At 42.5% G+C, this 19,733-nt stretch overlaps 1 protein-coding gene across 2 annotated transcripts in view; it reads right to left on the bottom strand.

Moving 5' to 3' along the window:
* The window catches only part of DSCAM (DS cell adhesion molecule), a 455,521-nt gene extending 446,441 nt beyond the window's left edge, over window positions 1-9,080 (bottom strand). The window contains exon 1 of one of the 2 annotated variants that reach the window (XM_061453544.1): window positions 9,011-9,080. In XM_061453544.1, the coding sequence (XP_061309528.1) occupies window positions 9,011-9,062 (52 nt within the window). In that variant the 5' untranslated portion in view covers window positions 9,063-9,080. Of the gene's footprint in view, window positions 1-4,939; window positions 5,050-9,010 lie in introns of those variants that run through there. The other variant, XM_061453545.1, reaches the window with a different exon arrangement.
* Window positions 9,081-19,733: the final 10,653 nt, after the last annotated feature.

The raw sequence follows: 19,733 nt of genomic DNA, 5'->3' as shown, positions 1-19,733 counted from the left end.
CCTGATCATCCTCGTGGCCCTCCTCTGGACTTGTTCCAACAGTTCCATGTCCTTTTTATGTTGAGGATGCCAGAACTGCACACAATACTCCAGGTGAGGTCTCACAAGAGCAGAATAGAGGGGCAGAATCACCTCCTTCAACCTGCTGGTCACATTCCTTTTGATGCAGCCCAGGATACGGTTCAAACAAGCTGGTCCCAGTCTTTGCTGAAGACCTCAAACTATTTCAGAAAGACTGATTACTTCAAACCCACACCACTTTCGTGGAAAATGGGAAGTTAATTACGCACACTTTGCAGACTGGGGAAGAGAAACTGCAGACCCAGTATGTGAAGTAATGGATTACTACCACAGCAGGGCCATCATCTGAGCACCACTGCATTGGTCCCCTTCCCTCAGGGAGGCAGAGGCGGCTTTTGCAGAGATTTAAACCTCAGACGAGCTGAATTGCCTTCTGAAGGCACTCATCTCATGTAGATGTGCAACTTAGGCAAGTGGTTTAGTGGTTGGACTTGATGATCTGAAAGGTCTCTTCTAACCTAAACAATCCTATGATTATATGAAATCACAGTGCAGAGCTGTTAGCTGTTGAACAGGGTTTGGAAGTTTATCATTTGCAGAAACCAGCTTCACTTTAAACCATTACCAAAAATTCCTTAATTTTCACACACTTCTAGTACTGCGGGCTAGGGAAAGGAGACGCAGCATCCACCAGTTAAAAAGTTTAGTGACCGTGGATAGAAAACCGCAGCTCAAACGCCTTCATCGCGTACTGCCTCTTCCCACCACGGCTCCCCGAAGCGCAGCCAGACTCGTGTGGTTTGCTGCCCACTAGTGTCGCGTGGCTCCAGCTCTCCCCTCCACAGTGATAAAACTACAGCCCGCCAGCCTGAAGCCTGGGGAAGGTTCACCCTGAGCAGAGGAGAAACACTTCTTTTTAAATGGAAATAGATCTTTCTGTTTGGGGTGTGCTCCGGGTGTCTAGCTATAACTATTCTTTATTTGGCATTTGGTATTAATTAATAGCCATTCATAGTTTGAGTAACACCAGATTAAAAACACCATCAGCTGTACTGTGCCATCCACAAGCACATACCAAGCTAAATGATTTCTGCACATGCATTAAACTTTCTAAGCTAAGGATTTGGTTACACAATTCCGCATAAGCTATGCATGTATTACAGTAAGTTTCTACAAAGAGAGCTGCTTGCTCTTTTCCTTAAGAGTTTCATCCCCTGCACTGAGAGTCACCATTTTCTTTGGAGAGTGTCATTAGTACCACTGTCACTTTCACTACTCGTCCTCCAGCCTAACCCCTGCTCTCAGTTCAGTGTGATCCTTCCCAGACTTCTAATATGCTGCTAAAACCCATAGATAGATATAGTGCAGGGAAAGGATTCAAACAGGAAATAATTTTAATGGAAATTTATTTTTAGTTTCATCTGTACTGTATTGGATGCCTCCTGGTGCTCCATTGATTTCAGCAGAACATCTGTGAACAACAGGCATACAAGAAACCTAGCCAGAAAGAAGCTTGCAAATGGGATCAGCATACCTACAGCAGAGACTAAATGATACCAGAAGATACTAGTTTCTGAAAATAGCACCCTAATTCTGACCTAACTTTATCACATTTATCTTTATTTCAATAAAAAGCAAGGCTTTTGAAGGAGGCCATTCTCCCTCCACAGCCTCCCCTCCCTTCCCCCTCCTTCTTTCCCTGTAATAAGTGAAATGGCACCTTACTCATTACAAACAGGCTACACTAACTTTCACTGTTAATTTTACACACTTGCTTCTGGACTACTTAGATATAGTAACGTGGAAGGTAGTAAAGATATAGTAACCGTGAAGTAACTCAAAAGTATTGCTCAGGATTGTAACTGCATGACTCAGGCTTTCAAAGTGGTGAATTTAGCTGCATAGCTCCCACTGATGTCTGTATCATCCCACGCGCTTACTAAGGCTGCAATGTATTTATGGTTAATAGATACCTGTATTTTTAAGAAACTCACAACAATGAGAGTTTAAAGCCCTTACAAAATCTAAATGTTCAATCAGGTATTTGGAAAGGTTTTCTTTCAGGCTTCAGAAATACTAATTGGATGTAACAGCATGTCAGTATTTTATTGTCCCCAGAAGGAAGTTATTTCACAAACATAAAGCCTACCCAGTGACACTGCTCATATCTAATTTGGAAAAATGTATTTGTGTTGACAGACTGTAGAGCAATATGGGGGCCAACCTTGCTATTGTTATTCAGATGGTTTCCATTATCTTCAATGGAAATATAGCCCAAGATGACAACTATAGGATTAAACCCATAACATGTGGATTTATTTTTCTTAAGCTATTTGCTCCCTTAAAAAGAAGGGGAAAAAAAAAAAAAAGCCAAAACCAACAACAGGAACATAAACATGAAGAATCTTACACATACTAAAGTTAAAATCAGAATGAAATGTAACGCATAATTAAAAAACAATCATACACATGCTTGTGTTGTAAGTAAATGTTATATAGTTCCATAAGGGGTTCAGAAAAGGCAATGGCAGAAGCCAAGCAAACAACCTTCAAAAGCCTGCCCCCTTGCCTCTCCAGATATAGTCCTAAACAAATACTGCCTCCACACAATGGAGCTCAGATATAGATGGAATAATTAAAATAAATGCGTATGTGACATACCTATTTAGTTATGCAGTCATTTTCTTCAAAGCTATATATATATCTGATATGACATTGCATTAAAATCTGAATTCCTTTAAAATATTATTCTCTGATTCTTGACTGTGATATGATAGTCCAGGTAAGGGTTACTAGCAAACAAAATGGAGTTATTCAGTCTTAACATGAAGGTAGGCGCCACTTAAAAATAATTCCTTTAAAAAGATCCTAAATACATATGCATTTTGACATCAGGTATAATGTCAAAACACACTTCTTCAGTTGAAAAGAATCATTGACCCATCCATTAGATATTTCTACAATGCCTTCATCTTTAAATATCACCAAACACAAAAACATTTTATTTGAGCAATGTAGATTCACAAATGTACAGGTGATGCCGTGTGTCAGTACAAAACCTGTGCAGATGCATCTATCATTTACACAATATACTAAAAAACCCTAGAAAAATCTTTGTGACACAAATTCATGTTTGAATGTGATCCAAAAAAAACCATGAATACAGAAAGTGAAATTGCTACTGACTTTATAGATCAAGGAATAAATGAAAGTGATTTTCACAGTATTTCAGCCTCATAAACCTGAAATTACTGTTTTTCAAAAACCCCTGGAAGAGGGACTAACTAGCTTCAAACATAAAATTTAAAGCATCAGTACAGTAGACCAAAATATATGCCTCTTCCTTTTTAAAAAGCCATAAGATTTTTGGACAGAAACAGGGTCCTTCCCTGTACAAATCTAGTTTTAGATGGATAGCACCGGTAAGAGCGCATACTTTCAGGCTGATTCTGTCAGTTTTATTAACAGCAAATCTCTCCCTCCAAGGTATCTGGCTGAAGAAGATAAAAAGGCACAGTGCTGCCTGCCAATAAATAAATAAATAAATAAATAAATAAGATAATTTCTTAATGTTAGAACTTGTTGCAGTTGTCATACTGCTAGGAGAAATGCACAATTTTGAAGTTAGAGTTTGAGGGTTTCAATCATTTTGCAATCTGTGGCACTCAGAAAGTGCAAACGTTTTAAGACAGCCCTAAATACACACCAAGATTCACCTCCTAGTTTACTATCTATCCGGCTATTCGCACTGGACTGGCCATGCCTGTCAACCTATTTTCTCATCCAGTATATACTTAGAAGATGTGAAGGCACCCTTACCAGCATTCATACCTCACCCTCTGATAGAGGTTCAATTATTTCTATCATCCAAGAAAATCTTACACTTTGCCCTGTGCTTCTCTCGCATTGATGCAATACAAGAAGCGTTTCCCTATTCTACCTGCTTTGCCTATTTTGAGAATTGCATGTCTGATCTTTCCGATTTAACTGTCAGGACGTGATGCATTACAGGCAAATGTTACATTCTCAGATCTGAGAAGGAGGCAACGTAATAGAACTGCTAGAACCTCAGACTACAGCATAATTTGGTTTTTTTTGTCCTTAAAACTGCAATGCTAATATGCATTTTAATAGAAGTTGTGCAATTTAAAACTATTTTCACATATGCCATGTTTTTCAATCACATATGACTAAATGCTCCAGAATATCCCCATCCACTATTAAGGACACACAGAAACAGCAATAAATGTTTGTCAGTCCACGAGTTTGCAGAATGAAGAGGTGGAAAAAAAAAATTAGGACAGGTTTACCCTTCCTAACTTTATAATTGACTGAAAGTCTTCAAGATTTTCAGATGATGTAATGCTTATCCTTGCATATTTTTACATAAATGGGGAGGGGGGGAGAACAGAGGACAGGTACTTTTACGGTGAAGGGGAAATAAATTTAAAATAGCAAATACAAAAGACATAAATTAAAAAAAAAAAAAAGTCAGGTGAAAGCAGAAGGGGATAAAAAAAAAAAAAAACAAAACGTAAAAGGAAGCAGTATCTCAGTGCAACCGCTCAGGGTGAAATCCCTCCAAATTATCCCCGTGTACTCAGACGGATTTATACGGTACTTGACAAATTTCTGCACTTTCCCAGCTCAGAAAGGAAGAAAAAGCACTACTATCCCTGTCTCTCTAAGCACCGTCTTATTCCGAACGAGGCAGACATACAGCAACGTGGCTGGGCTACGAGCTGTCACTTTGCTAGGTAAGCGAGTTGAAGCGATTACAGAGCAATTTCGCCCGTCTCCCCGCGGCTGCCCGCAGCCAGCGCGACGCTTCGCACACAAAAGGCACAACCGCGACCGGCTCCCTTGCCCGAGGGGGGAAAAGGGAAGGAGCCCCGCGGCGGGGGGCGGCAGCGCTCACCATGCGAGATGCTGTGGAGCAAGGCGACGGCCAACATCCACATGCCCCCGCCGCTCCCCCGCTCCCCGCTCCGGGCTCGGGCTGGGGCTCCGGCTCGGGCTCGCCCTCGCCCGCCGCGCCCACGACCGCGACCGCGACCGCGGCCACGGCCGGGCCGGAGCTGCCGGGCAGCGCGCACCGGGTCCGGCCGCCGCCTCCCTCGGCCGGCGGGTGGCCGGTGCCTGCGCGGAGCCTGCGGGGCCGCTCGTCCGCCCAGCGAGCGCTCAGCCCCGCCTGCAGCCCCGCGGCTCCGCCGACACTCGCCGCCCGGCTCTCGGGCGGGAGAAGAGGCAGCCGGCGGCGGCGGGCGGCGGGGGCGCGGCGCCCAGGTGTGTCCTCGGCTCGGGGAGGCGCCCGCGGCGCGGCGGGGGCAGGGCCACAGGTGACGGGAGCCTCCGGCGCAGGCACAGGAGCATCCCCGGCGGCGGCCGGCCCCGAGCCGCGGCGAGCCGGCTCCTCACACACCGCCCTCCGGCCCGGCGGCAGGCAGGCGGGCGGGCGGGCGCATCTTCCTTCCCTCCCTCCTTCTCCGGCAGCTCTGGACGCGATGAGCCCTCTGACAACCCCCTCCTGCCTCCCAGCGCAGCGGAGGGGAGCGTTAGCCCCAGCCCTCCGCAGTCTTAAAGCACCACAAAGTCTCCACAGTGGAAAAAACCAAGACCAATAGAAGGCGGCAGCGGAATGCCCTGCCTCTCAATAGTTGGCTGAACTGCGTCCGTTCAGCATCAGCTGAGTTGTATATGACTAATGTGTTGACAAGTCGTGTAGGGGGACTGGAGGAGGGGGCCCTTCTAGAAGGTCACAGCCCAGACAGCGGAGAACATCAAATAATTGACTGGCATTCTGCGTGAAACTGAAAGAAAAAAAGAAAAAATACATCTACATCTCCCTGTGCTTCCACAGTTCCAGATACTGTTTGGCCTTTCATGTGTTTCTTTTCCTGTGGTAACAAAATTTTCCCCCCGTAGTGTAAATTTCAGCCTCTCTAACTAAAAGCAATTTCTGTGCTTATTCTTTCTTCATGTCTATGATGTGAAGGTTGGTCTAAAAAGGCAAAGAAAAAAAAAGAAAAAAAGAAAAAAAATAAATGCGGACAGAAAAGAAAAAAATCAATATTGGGATATATGTAACAGCATTCAGGCAACTGACTTTAACCTGTAAGATGAAAAGCAAACAACAAAGCAATAAGGAATCTCAACCTGCAGAATCCCCAATGTGTTACCAAACATGATCACATTCACATTTGGGGGTCTTCATGGGACTTTTTTTTTTTCCTTTAACTGCTTTATAGCACCAGAGATTGCCATGCTGCCAATACGCAGTTTTGTTCACTGTAATAAAACCCGAGAAAGGATGTCCCTCAAAAAGAAATTGGGATGAACACATGCAGAAAGCTCAGCCACACAGCTGGACAGGGAAGAATACCTGCCTTGAGATGTTTCTAAAGCCAAGCCATACAGAATGGAACAAAGCACTGTATAAGGCTCTTCATTTTCATTATTGACACAACCAAAGTGGCACCGTCGTGGCACCTGAAGCATAGTGAAAGCCATCCTGCAAGTGCTTAGTTCCCTGCATCCCATTGTGGCTGGGACATCAGCCAGGAGAAACTGAAGCCCTAAAGTGGAAGTAGGAGAGATGAGGCCAATATTGGGCAAAGACTAGCTGTTTGTGGTTGCCCCTAAGAAAAATACATGGGTAACAGGAGAAGCTGTTCAGTGGAAAATCTGATGCCATTAAAGAAAAATTAGAGAGAAGTACAAATGTCTTGGGGGGGAAGGGGGAAGGGGAATGAAGTTTGCTTTTATTGGAATTGAAGTTATGTTAAAAATGACAATACTTTAATCTCCTTGTTTAGAAGAGAGCTAGTGACTAGCAGAAATGCATAAATATTGATTTGAGAACAATTTTAAGAAGTTCATGACAGATTTGTTCAGGCAGTTCTTTCAGAATTGCTTTGTTTCCGGTTTTGAAGCTGAAAACATGTTTGGGTCTTAACAGACACAATGCTGTACCACATGGAATAAATATACTGTCTTCTCATTCATTTCTGCTTCCTTACCTACATAACTCTGTAGCCCTTGACAAATTTTAGTTTCATTTAAAGCAGTCTCAAGTTTCTGTACTTTTCAGTTTATTCAAAACAACAACAGCAGCTGCAGGCTAAAACAGTAGGTTTTCAATTTGTCCTTCTGCGGCACCAAAAGGCAAGGGACCAACTTTCAGTGGGTACATAACCTTTTTTTAGCAACAGCCGGTTAACTAGGCATCATAATCATAGTCCTGAGCTAGGCTTAAGGAAGGGACGGGAAGACAGGACACAATTTTGCATAAAAGCAGGGTTCACTAGTTCTATTGCTCAGGAAATAACTTGACTGAAACCTAAATTAAACAGTCTGTCAATGGGGAGAAACAAGACTATTTGATAACTTCCACACAGAATACATGAAATCAGTCAGGATGCTAGTTTTCAAGTCTGAAAAATGAAGCATGACCAGCTGCAATCAAAGCTAGCTGAAGTCTAGTTAAAGAGAATTCTCTTTTCTGTTTTGATTACAATAGAATATTCTAGATTAAGTGGCTGGAAATTATCAAATTCTTCCTAAAACAAATTCAATCATTTTCCAGTAAGATCTCTCAATTGGAGTTTGCACCTAATTCTATCTTTGTCAGGAAAAAAAAAGAAAGAAAAGAAAAAAAAGAAAAGAGAAAAGAAAAGAAAAGAGAAGAGAAAAGGAAAAAAGAAAAAAGGGAAGGGAAGGGAAGGGAAGGGAAGGGGAGGGAAGGGAAGGGAAGGGAAGGGAAGGGAAGGGAAGGGAAGGGAAGGGAAGGAAAGGAAAGGAAAGGAAAGGAAAGGAAAGGAAAGGAAAGGAAAGGAAAGGAAAGGAAAGGAAAGGAAAGGAAAGGAAAGGAAAGGAAAGGAAAGGAAAGGAAAGGAAAGGAAAGGAAAGGAAAGGAAAGGAAAGGAAAGGAAAGGAAAGGAAAGATCCTATGCAACTGTTACTGTAACTGTGATTAAGAGTCAAAAATCTTAAAACAGGCTTAAATTCTTAAAATGGGCTTAGATCTTATATTGGTTGACTGTATCAGGTTGATCATTTTTGCTTTCTGCAGCTAGCACACAAACTCTATGAAGATCTCTTGAAGTTAACAGGGAAATGGCAACAGTACACATCAGCTGATGATCACCCTAAATGTGCCTCAGACACTTAGCATTTCAGATTACATTATATTGCAGGAAGCACAAGGAGAAGAGTTCTGTATTAGGATCTCACTGAAACACCAATGCCCTTGAACCATGCAATGGAGTACCTAGAACATCAATAGACTTGTTGACAGTTCAGACCACACAAGCTCAAGCTGTCCCTTGAGCCACCAGCACAAAATAGATACAGAAATACCAATAGCATGATCAATTTGACAACAATCCCCTCAGTTGAGCGCATACAGAAAGGCTTAAATGGCAAGGTCTCCAAACCCAGGACAATCTGCAAAGCAATTTTACAGTGCATGTGCACCATATTCTCATACTAAGTGAGCAGATACACAAGGAATGACCACAGCAGACCAATACACCAAATAAAAGATAGAATCAAAGTGCCTTTGTGAAAATTAAGTAGGCTCTAATGATCCAACTGGCTGAATGTTCCACATTTCCATATTGGAAGATGATGTATTTGGTCTATAACTTCTGCAACCAGTCTTGCAGTAAAATTCTTTTTTCAAAGAAAAAAAAAAGATTAAATGGCCTGTCTACAATAAGTCTGCACTGATTTGGACTTAAAAAAAAAAAAACAAACCCAACAAAAAACAAAAAACAAAGGAATCTTCCAAGGAGAAACTGGGCTGGGAGTAGCAGCAGTAATTGGTTCTATTCAGATCATGGATGGTTTCATAGGCTTTGGGCTTTAGGGAACTCAGTCAAATATCTGCCACTGAAGCATTCAACTATTCAAACAGAGCCCTTCATTGTCATTCAGGACGCAAAAATCTCATTTGCAATTTCAGCTTTGAAAATGGTTTTAAAAGTACCTGAGGGAAGAAAGAATGGGAGGGAAGCAGAGAGGAAGTGAAGAGAAAGCATTGCGAGAGAGGAAGTCCTCAACAGTCAGAAGACCTGGAGAAAAAATAAATAAATATATAAAAAATGAAGGTGTGTGAAACCAGAATCTAAATGACTGATCAGCCCAGTTTCTGGAAGAGATGATACCTTGGCTCAGTCATCCCTCAGTTTCTAAATCATCCTGTGCCTCCTTATTATTGACCTCTTTCCTCAAGTGAAGTCTTCTTGACCATGTTCTTTCAGATTAGTTACTTGAAAGAAAAATATTAGTTACTAGCTTGCAGACTAGGTAAAGATAACTGCTAGGGGCTATCAACTAAGTAAACTAGTTTCAGTCATAGATTTATCTATGATTTTCATTTTATAGTAGGATTTAACAATGGGTTTATTCTAGTGTGAAAGGACTTGTAGTCCCAGTTAGCTTAAAAGCGAAATCAAAACAGAAGTACACCACCCTAGGATAATAACGGGAAAGAAATAAAACTTGGAACATTTCAGTAAGCAACTATTTATTCCTTTCTTTTAGTGAAAACACATGAAGAGGCATCATGAAAAGGATTTGTGAATATTTTGCTGAAATAAATACCACTCCTAAGCATTCAGACCTCAACTTTCTGAATCAAGTATTTACAGTCTTCTTTCTGATTCAAATCTATTTTAAAGCTGAAGATGACAAGTTCTATAACTCTTCACCAAATTTTCAGGTGAACTAAAGCTTTGTCACTGAACCCATAATGAAAATAAACTCAGAGAGTGATAGAGGGACCACGGGTTAAGGAGGAAAGAGGAGCAGAAGAGCCAAAGCTTTTCAGTAGTTTCCATTGGTCTGGAAACAGGAGAATCAAAAGCCTTGTGAGAACAGGTTTTCCTCACAAGACTTCATGCCCGATTTGATACTGGAAAGATTCAGATAAACGTTGAATGCTTGTCAAAACCAATCGCTAAACCTTCTGATATTCACTGGCTACCAAGCTTAATGCTTATATCTATAAGCTCACAGTCAGCCATTTTTATCAGAGCAAGCTGTAAAAATTAAATATTTTCCATGAGATGCTCAGAATTTAAAAGCAATTTCTAGTTCTCTAAGTACCATTATGAAGACATTAGTTGAAATGCTCTGGTTTTTATTATGCAGCTATAGGATAGAATAATAGTATTCAGTAATATGGAATATTCAAGACGGACAAATAAAATCTAAATGTCTGTTTAGATTTTGTTTTGCAGTTACCTGCAAAAGCATCTATACTATTGATAACTACCTAATCCACCCCCAAAATACAAGAGAATAAGTACAATTTGCTTCCCATACTTCATCTGAAGCCATTGACTACTCCAAGCTGATAATGTGCAAGAACATTTTTACCTGGCAAAAAAATGTGCTCTCTCGCATGACCTGCCCTTACACTATACACACAATTAACCATTCAGTCTTGTCATGCTCATGAGTTAAAGCAGCAGCATTCAAAACAGTGTATAGATGGCTTAATACATAGCAAGCTTGAAAGAATAAAATTGAAATATTTTTTTTTTTTCCCCTGCCTGCAGTTACTCTTTTCTTCTGCAGCTCATTCCTGGGGTTCCAGTAGCATCTGGAAGACATTAACAAGCAAAATTACTCCACTGGGTCATTCTGTGAGCACAGAATCAGTGGAAAGAAGAATTTCCTCTGGATTTCTGGTCAGAAGACTGAAGACCTAAGTGGATTCTTAGATGTCTATTACTTTTACCAGTGGGATTAGTCTCTCTCTTCTCTGCCCAGGTGAATGTTTATACACTTATACACACATAAAAGCAATGACTGAACAATACTCTACTTACACCCACATAACAAACTGACAGAAACTGGCCAGCAGGTTCAAAAGGTATTAGAGAAAAAGAGGAGAGGAGCTGACAAAGACATTTCTTAGAAAACCATGTTAGAATAAGGCATGGAAAAATCCAGTCTGTGGGAAGGATTTTGAACCCCTGTGTGTGATTCATGTTTTCTGGAGAGAATATCAGATTTTTCTATTTAAAACAACATCATCAAAACATGGGGCAGTGATTTTTTTTATTTTATTTTTTCTTTTGTGCTGCAGACTTCTTTTTGCATTGCACCTTGCAAACAAACAGAAAAGATAAGATTCTTGGCTGTTGAAAGAACTGACAGTCAAGTAAAGGTAAAATACTCCTTTTCAGAGGGGAGAAGCCAGGAGAAATCATTTTTTAATTTTCACATCTTTATACAGACAAGTTTGTTCCTACCCTGGAAAAGAGGAGAGGTGTGTAAAACAGCTAAAGATGAAGGCCAGGAACACGGGACACAACATATCAGACAACCGTCTTGGGCAAAAATCTGGGTTCACACACGGCAGAAAGGCTTCCCTTGGTGCTAACTGGTTCTCATCAGAGAAAGTAGCATAACATGACAAACAAGCACTATGGCACTGAAGATACACATTTAAAAGTCTCCAAATAAAGTTGAGCTAAACTGCTTTGTGTGTCTGGTGTATATATAAAGATAAGACATTAAAGACCACAGCATTAAATTATTTTAATGCCAAGATATACCAAGATCATAGACATAGCTATGCCGCACAGTACATATCTTAATGTCTTAGCATGAAAAGGCTGATTCAAGAGTACTATTTCATTTCTAAATCTGATTTTCCATTATTTAGATTAGGAGTGAGGGCTTTTAACAAGAGATCTAGGACTACTCTGGGTTTGGACATTGTCATGTATATATAGCTATATACATAGCTACTTCTTATTAAAATGATGTGATGGGAAAAAAGGAAATTTGAAGGAATATCACAGCTTCAATAAGGCTTTTTTTTTTTTTTTTTTTAATGAATGACGGTTTCCAAGCTCTGAAGACCTCTCTTTAATAATTGTTACAGTGCAACCCACTAAGTACTGTAATTATGTGGGAAGAAGGTTATCCCTGGTTGTGAGCCAAATTCTGCTATTACCTGCCCAGGATGCAAGCGGCTTATGCAGAATAGCAGCCACATAAACAAGAATCAAGCTACTGAGAGCCAATACCCCTCTGACCTGAGTCAACACACAGAAGGCACCAGGAAGACCAGAGCTTGCCAAGCCTCAAACACCAAACAGTGTCCCCCGTATTCTCGTCTTCCTCGTGTGGCTCCCACCTGCTTCCAAGCATGAATGAAGAGGCAATAGGTCTGCTTGCAGATTACTGCAAGCACATGCAAGCATGGCTCTTCCCAACCCTAGTGCAAAGGAGGGGACCAGGAGGCGCAGCAGAACCACAGAGCATCGGTGGAGCAAAGAGGCAGGGTTGCCAAGCAACAGCCTACCACGTGGGGGGCGTTAAAACGGGGAAAGGAAACAGATATAAATTGCATTTGCTCATGTGGAGCAATGGTAGCCCTTCCATCTGCTTTTCTTTCTGCTACCACACAGTTACGGGTGTGAATTTCATGGCAGGATTCAGCCACAAATATTTCCTGCATCATGAGCTCCAGTCAGTTCCTCAAGAAGGTTTCAATGGGAGAATCGTAAGGAATACTTTCTTTGCCAATTTGTTGTCATGGATAATACAGCAAGAACAGTAGCGGGTTGTCATAGGTTCATCAGACAACTTGCCCCAAGACTCGGGAATAAAAAAATAAAACTAGACCTTCCTCATTCACACATCTGCATCAGTGATTTTCCTTCTGGTACACCACCATTTGCCTTAGAGAGAAACATGCACTATGTATGGGAGATCTTTTTGTTTATACTATACAGAACTTCTATGTCACAAGTGAGCCTCTATTATTTTCATATAAAGTTATTCTTTATATTCTGTGAGGCCATAAACATTTGTTGTCATCACATGGCATCAGAGGAGGAGACCTTCACAAAAGCTTTAGGCAAGAAGTATTCTGATGAAGAGGGACCAATTAGGAGAGGGCATGGGAAACACAAAAATAAAAACTCCTGACAGCTCACGGGGCATGAGCACATATAACAAAAAGACTTTCACACAGGCTGACCTCAGGGATCCTAAACCCCTCTCTTCAAGGACGATCTACCACTAAGCCAGCTCCTCAAGGCCATGCACCGCATTACACCTCTCTCCACATCTGGCAACCAGTTCCAGTTGTAAAGCTTTGCAGTACTCTGCTTCTTCCCTGGACAACTGGATGCTTACAGGTAGAGTCGCAAAAAAAAAAAATTGTGTTCCTCCTCTTTTGTTAACCCTTTCTTGCCCCATCCACACTTGATACACATAATCACAGATCACCAAGAAACAATGTTTACCCAACATTGTACAAATACTTTTGATTCCGTAATGCACTTTCTATAGACTATCATTTTTCACATTTACATACAAATGAAACAGAAAACCATGAAAGAAACTGCATTTGCATTTCCTTTTGAGTACATAACATAAATTTTACAAATGCAAATTGTTAACAGATAAGATAGATCTATTCTTTATGCCTTCAAGTCATGAGGTCATCCAGAGAAACACATAAGATAGATAAAGCAGACACTTTTCTTTCTCTCTCAGCCAAGTATCTAGGTCCCCTTTAATAGTTAAAATGGAGGAGTAAACACATTTATGAGGTTATTTCTTGTGTCTTAAAGTGGCTGTCCAAAGTAGAACAGAAATTGCACCCTTGAAGCACTTGTTCCTCTGTTCCATTTATTATGTGGAGAAGCTACAGTGACTTGCACCATAAACGCTTTAAATTAAGCGAGATGAGCAATGTCCATAGCAGCCAACTGTTGCGAATTTTTAAATAGCAGCAAGCCCACAGGCAGGATTTGAAGGCAGCTAATGGAGAATTCGTCTTTTGGTGAAGAAATTCTTCTACGGAACAGCAGAAAAGTACTTGGCTGTAAGTCTGGCTAACAAGTAGAAACTGATATACTGGCTGGAGATGGAAAATTGCTCCAGGTACCTCATGGGAGAAGTTTGGTAGGGCAGCGTTATGAAGGACATTAGCAGTAGAGGAGAACAACCTGTGACAGAGAAGAATGGGTTATCCTCTCCAGTGAAGGGTTTCAGTAAAATGAAAGGCTGAGTAAACATGAGTGACAACATGAGTATGTTGGACTAGTATCGAAGGAGAAAAGTCATAACTGCCATGTCATCACTGGTGACAACACATCTGTAGTCCTCTGTACCAGTTCTGGGTTCCTCAGTCCAAGAAAGACACAGACATACTGGAGCAATTCTAGTGAAGGCACATGAAGTTGGTTAAGGGATTGAAGACTGATACATGAGGAAAGGGTGAGAGAGCTGGGACTATTTAGCACAAAAAAGACAATGCTCAGAGGGATCTTAATAATGTGTAAAAATAACTGGTGGGATTGTGTAAAGAAGATGTAGCCTTACTCTTCTCAGTGGTATCCAGTGACCAGACAAAAGGCAATAAATACAAACAGAAAACGTAAAATTCCATTGAAACAGAAGATTATGTGCATATAGGTACATACAAATAAAAATTATTTATATATTAATGAGGGTAGTCTGACACTGGGAGAGGTTTCCCACAGAGTTTGTGGAGTCTCCATCCTTGGAGGTATTCAAAACCTGACAGGACACAGTCCTGAGCAACCTGCTGTAGTAGTTAACTCTGCTTTGAGCAGCAGGGTTTGTCAAATATCCCAAGGTAACCTCCTGGATTCTGTGTCAAAACCACTGACTTCATTCTCCACAGAGAAGATGATCTAGGTCCAATGCAGACTGGTGCTGTGGTAATTCGCATTCATTTTCCTTGGTTGATTTGGGGGTTTTGTTGGTTTGTTGTTTTTTTTTAAGTACAGCAGCCTTTCAAAAGTAGTCTCTTCACCACCAACACTTATTTTTAGATAATGGTGGCTCATTTTAAAAGCTTACATTTACCAGCAGTTTACAAAGAGTTGGGTTTTGTCTGAGTTTAAGTGCTTATAAAGTGACTGCTACCAAGTAAACATTAATATCTTTGCAAGATATAAAATGGGCAAAATGAGCTTTCCTGCCTTACCTGAAAAGTTTAGTGGAGTGGAAAGTAGGTGGAAAATGCATTTTTGCCACTACTCTGAAATAGTTCTTCCAAAGCTACAGACAAAAAAAAAAATCCCCACGTCACCCCACGCCTCAGGATACAGAGGTGATGGGCAGGCCACTGTCATATGAAGGGGAGGACCTTGATATTTGACACGTCACAGAATACCAACATTTGTCTCCAGAGCAAATAAATAGGGATGCCTGTTTTGTACAGTTATCACATCCTTGCTGATTCATCTCTTCTTTAAGCACACTATTTCCTCTCTCCCCACCTTATACTCCTCTCACACAGAATTCCTTCCTGTTTCTGTCACTTCTGCTGTATATATAGATGGATCCTGACTGTTTCTGCTATCTCCTTCCTTGAAATGATACAACCAGAACACAATGGGCTTTAAGCATATTTAGCTGAAAGTTTAACTAGAAATCTTCAAAAGATACATCTGTCTTGCATAACATCTCCTGTCTTTCTTACACAACAATGTTGAAAGAATAACTTCTTACTATTTTGGTCTCCCTGCTTTTGCCCAAGACATGGATATAAAAAAGAAAGTTACGCTGAATTGGTTATAAGTCAATAAACAGATTGAGATCTTCTACAAAAATAGGTGTGTTTTTTTTTTTTTAAAAAAAAAAAAAAGCCAAAGAAAATGCTAGATGCTGAGGTAAGAAAATACTCCTCAAGGGCAACACATGCATATGTTCATAGGATATGATATAAACCTAGTATGATATAAAACTAGTGTTTGATTTCACTTGACTGAATACCGTATTGTTTTCCTAATTGGCTACTCCTCATTTCAGTTACTGCTGCAAAGGTATTTCAAAGCTGTTTCACTGACTTTCACTAGCTTTTGTATTTAGGTAGAAGTTTAAGGCTGATCAAAAAGTTATTTAACATGATACCTCCTTATTGGAAAAAGCTAAATTCAGTATATTTGAAGCATTCTGCTTCAAAAGTTCATAATTTCAATGGTTTCTTGATTAGCATCTCGAAATTACAATAACAAATGAGATTAAGAAAACCTAACTGTCTGATATTTTTTTCCTTTTTCCAGATGAAGTTTGGGTTTACTGTCAGTTTAGAACTCAACAAAATTATAGCATGTTAGGATTTGTCATTAAATTACATTTCTGGTTTTCAAATAGTTCTAATTCACATGCCAAAATCTTCATCTAGCACTGTAATGACAGGCTTTTAAAGTTTTCTTTTCTGTATTTAGATTTTCTTCCTGATACATACAAAAAGAAGGCTGGTGATCTCACTTTGAACATATGATTGTCATAGACCATGGCACACACAAATCTCTGCACTTGGAGTTTTTAAGAGTGATCAGCAGCTGTTTCAGGTCATGACTGATGGGAGCTGGCAAAGCTTTGTGGGAAAATGGCAAAATGCCTACATGCATATGTCCACCTGAAGCGTTACAGACTTTTGACATAAGTAATAATCAGATTCCTCCCAACAAGCTTTACAAGACAGGAAGGGGGGGGGGGGGGGCGTGTGTGTTAAGGGAGATCTCATTTGTCTTCAATAGTTAATATTAAGAGGTGCATTCTCAAAAAGTCAATACTAATAATGAAACAGAATTTTCCTCCATGCCTTGGAAGTCTGCCCTAATCGTTTCTTGTACCCAGTATCTTCCACGAGTGCAATAAATAATTTTCAAACCTAATTCTAAATTCAGTTTCTTGGAAGATGTATGTATGGAAGCACTAATAGGAAACTGTTAGGTAGAACACATCAGAAATAACGCACATAGCTACCACATACAACCTTTTAAACACATAGGAGAGCAGAAACTAAGACCTTCCACATATCATATAATGTAAATACTAGTTTTCTTCCTAATGATGGGTGACGAATGCCATAGAGTTACCTATGTCTTCTGTTTCAGAACAGCGTGTTCTTTTGCTAAATGGAGACGGGGTGGACGGGAACACGATGAAGGGGACAGGGACGGGACACACGACGGCGACAGCGAAAGAAAATGTCGTTAGCGCCTTCTGCCCCCCACCCCGCCTCCCGCGAAGGTTGCTCGGTGGTTGTACAAATACTGGTAAGTTATGGGCTGTCACTTTGCTAGGTAAGCGAGTTGAAGCGATTACAGAGCAATTTCGCCCGTCTCCCCGCGGCTGCCCGCAGCCAGCGCGACGCTTCGCACACAAAAGGCACAACCGCGACCGGCTCCCTTGCCCGAGGGGGGAAAAGGGAAGGAGCCCCGCGGCGGGGGGCGGCAGCGCTCACCATGCGAGATGCTGTGGAGCAAGGCGACGGCCAACATCCACATGCCCCCGCCGCTCCCCCGCTCCCCGCTCCGGGCTCGGGCTGGGGCTCCGGCTCGGGCTCGCCCTCGCCCGCCGCGCCCACGACCGCGACCGCGGCCACGGCCGGGCCGGAGCTGCCGGGCAGCGCGCACCGGGTCCGGCCGCCGCCTCCCTCGGCCGGCGGGTGGCCGGTGCCTGCGCGGAGCCTGCGGGGCCGCTCGTCCGCCCAGCGAGCGCTCAGCCCCGCCTGCAGCCCCGCGGCTCCGCCGACACTCGCCGCCCGGCTCTCGGGCGGGAGAAGAGGCAGCCGGCGGCGGCGGGCGGCGGGGGCGCGGCGCCCAGGTGTGTCCTCGGCTCGGGGAGGCGCCCGCGGCGCGGCGGGGGCAGGGCCACAGGTGACGGGAGCCTCCGGCGCAGGCACAGGAGCATCCCCGGCGGCGGCCGGCCCCGAGCCGCGGCGAGCCGGCTCCTCACACACCGCCCTCCGGCCCGGCGGCAGGCAGGCGGGCGGGCGGGCGCATCTTCCTTCCCTCCCTCCTTCTCCGGCAGCTCTGGACGCGATGAGCCCTCTGACAACCCCCTCCTGCCTCCCAGCGCAGCGGAGGGGAGCGTTAGCCCTAGCCCTCCGCAGTCTTAAAGCACCACAAAGTCTCCAGAGGGGGAGAGAAAGCAAGACCAGAAGGAAAAAACCTGCAACCTGGTTTACTGTAAGATAACGGCATTAGTAGTGCCAACTGCATGTGCACAGAGAGTGCGTGCTTCGTTATGAGCAACACATTCTAGAAGGCACTCTGGAGGGACAAGCGGGAAACAGCATTAGGTTGGATTGTATGTAGGACAGCATTTATCTGTTCTTGAGGACTTTTGATCAGTGATACAAAATTTTATCTATATGGAGGTATTCTATTCACCTATCTTACTTGCAAAATCCTTGCTGAGTTGACAATCTTTCAGTGAATGGAATAGGTTGATTTTCCACTTATACATGACTCAATAAAGGTGTGTTAGCGCTCACCAGATTGCAATCTTCTCTTCTAGACAGGAAACAGCTCTAATTTGGCTTGTGATCCAGACCACAGAGCCTAGACCTCGATCCTGTAGACATTTAGCTCATTCTCTTAATGGGAAAAGTGAAGTGTCTTCTCTTTACATGCTCACACAGCTGGGCAGCAGGTTGAAGCGAAGGGATACTAAAAATTACTTTCCCTAGAAGGGAACTACAGTCACACTGGCAGCAAAGCAGAAACAGGCCTTTAAAGTAGACTCAGAGGTAAAATGGGGATGGGTCTTAGGAACACCACAATGCGCAGAAAAGCCTGTATGAAAGAAAACTTGAAGTGCTTATATATAGACTGAACAAGAGACTGTGATAAAGGAATAAAACCCTGCAATAAAGCAACAGTAACAAAAAGAAAAAACTAGAAGCAATGAATGATGCAAAGTAGTAGCTGCAAAGTTCCCAAAGCTTTTAAATTATGAAATTAGTTACTGTTTTAACTTTCAGACTGGCAAGGAAAATTATCTTCTGGGATACATTTTGCAGGGAACAGGTCAGTATGTGTATTCTTGGATGGAGAGTAGGGTGTTGCAGTGATGGAAATAATCTGTAGTGGAGAGCAGGACATATGATGTGGTTAATGGGAGGGAAAAATGCTTATGCTGAGTAAAAGGCAGCAAGTTTCTGGGTATGAGAGATGTGAGAGAGAGTTGTCAAAAGCAAATTCCAAAGAATGGCTTGAAGTAGCTGTAACGATGAAAATGTTGGCAGTGACAGTGAAAAAGGAGGAAAATTAGACAACTGAAAAGATGGATGTGGTCTTGGTGTCAATATGATTAGCTTCTCAACAAGATATTTAGAGATGTAGCTAAATGATTTATGTATCCACACTATACATGTCACAAGCACATCTGGCAGGTTTTGGGTAGCGGGAGGCTTCATGGTGCCCTGTATGGGAGGAAGGCAAGAAGTGCCCCATGCTGGTGACAGCTGTGTCCAGCCACTTGGAAATGGGCAGCACTAACCTATCACACAAAAATGGAGATTCAGGACACAGGAAAGGGACAAAAGACAAGTCATGCATCTTAGGAGTCTGTGGCCAGTGGATACATCACATCAGGGTAGGAGCTCCCCCAGGGTGACTGCAGCCCAGGGAGAAGTTCATGCTAGAGCAGAAATGAGCAAGAAGGTGAGAGCCATGACAGAAAGGAATAAGAAACAAGGAGTGGCAAAAAAGAACCACTACACACTGACCCCTGCTTCCTGTGCTGTCCATCCCATAACTGAAGGGACTGAGTGTAACCTGCAGCAAAACAAGGGGAGGGGAGAAGAGGAAAAGGTAGGAGATGTGTCTGGACTGAATCTGAGCTTTGGCAAGGGACGGAAAGGTGTTTCCCCCAAGTGTTTGTTTAATTGATTGCCTTCTTTGTTTCTC

This window comes from Pezoporus flaviventris, unplaced genomic scaffold (assembly GCF_033815535.1).
Source record: "Pezoporus flaviventris isolate CSIRO_AGI_PZ_B2104156 unplaced genomic scaffold, CSIRO_AGI_Pfla_v1 ptg000015l, whole genome shotgun sequence".
NCBI classification, from domain to species: Eukaryota; Metazoa; Chordata; class Aves; order Psittaciformes; family Psittacidae; genus Pezoporus; species Pezoporus flaviventris.
This window is presented reverse-complemented; position numbering and strand designations above follow the sequence as displayed.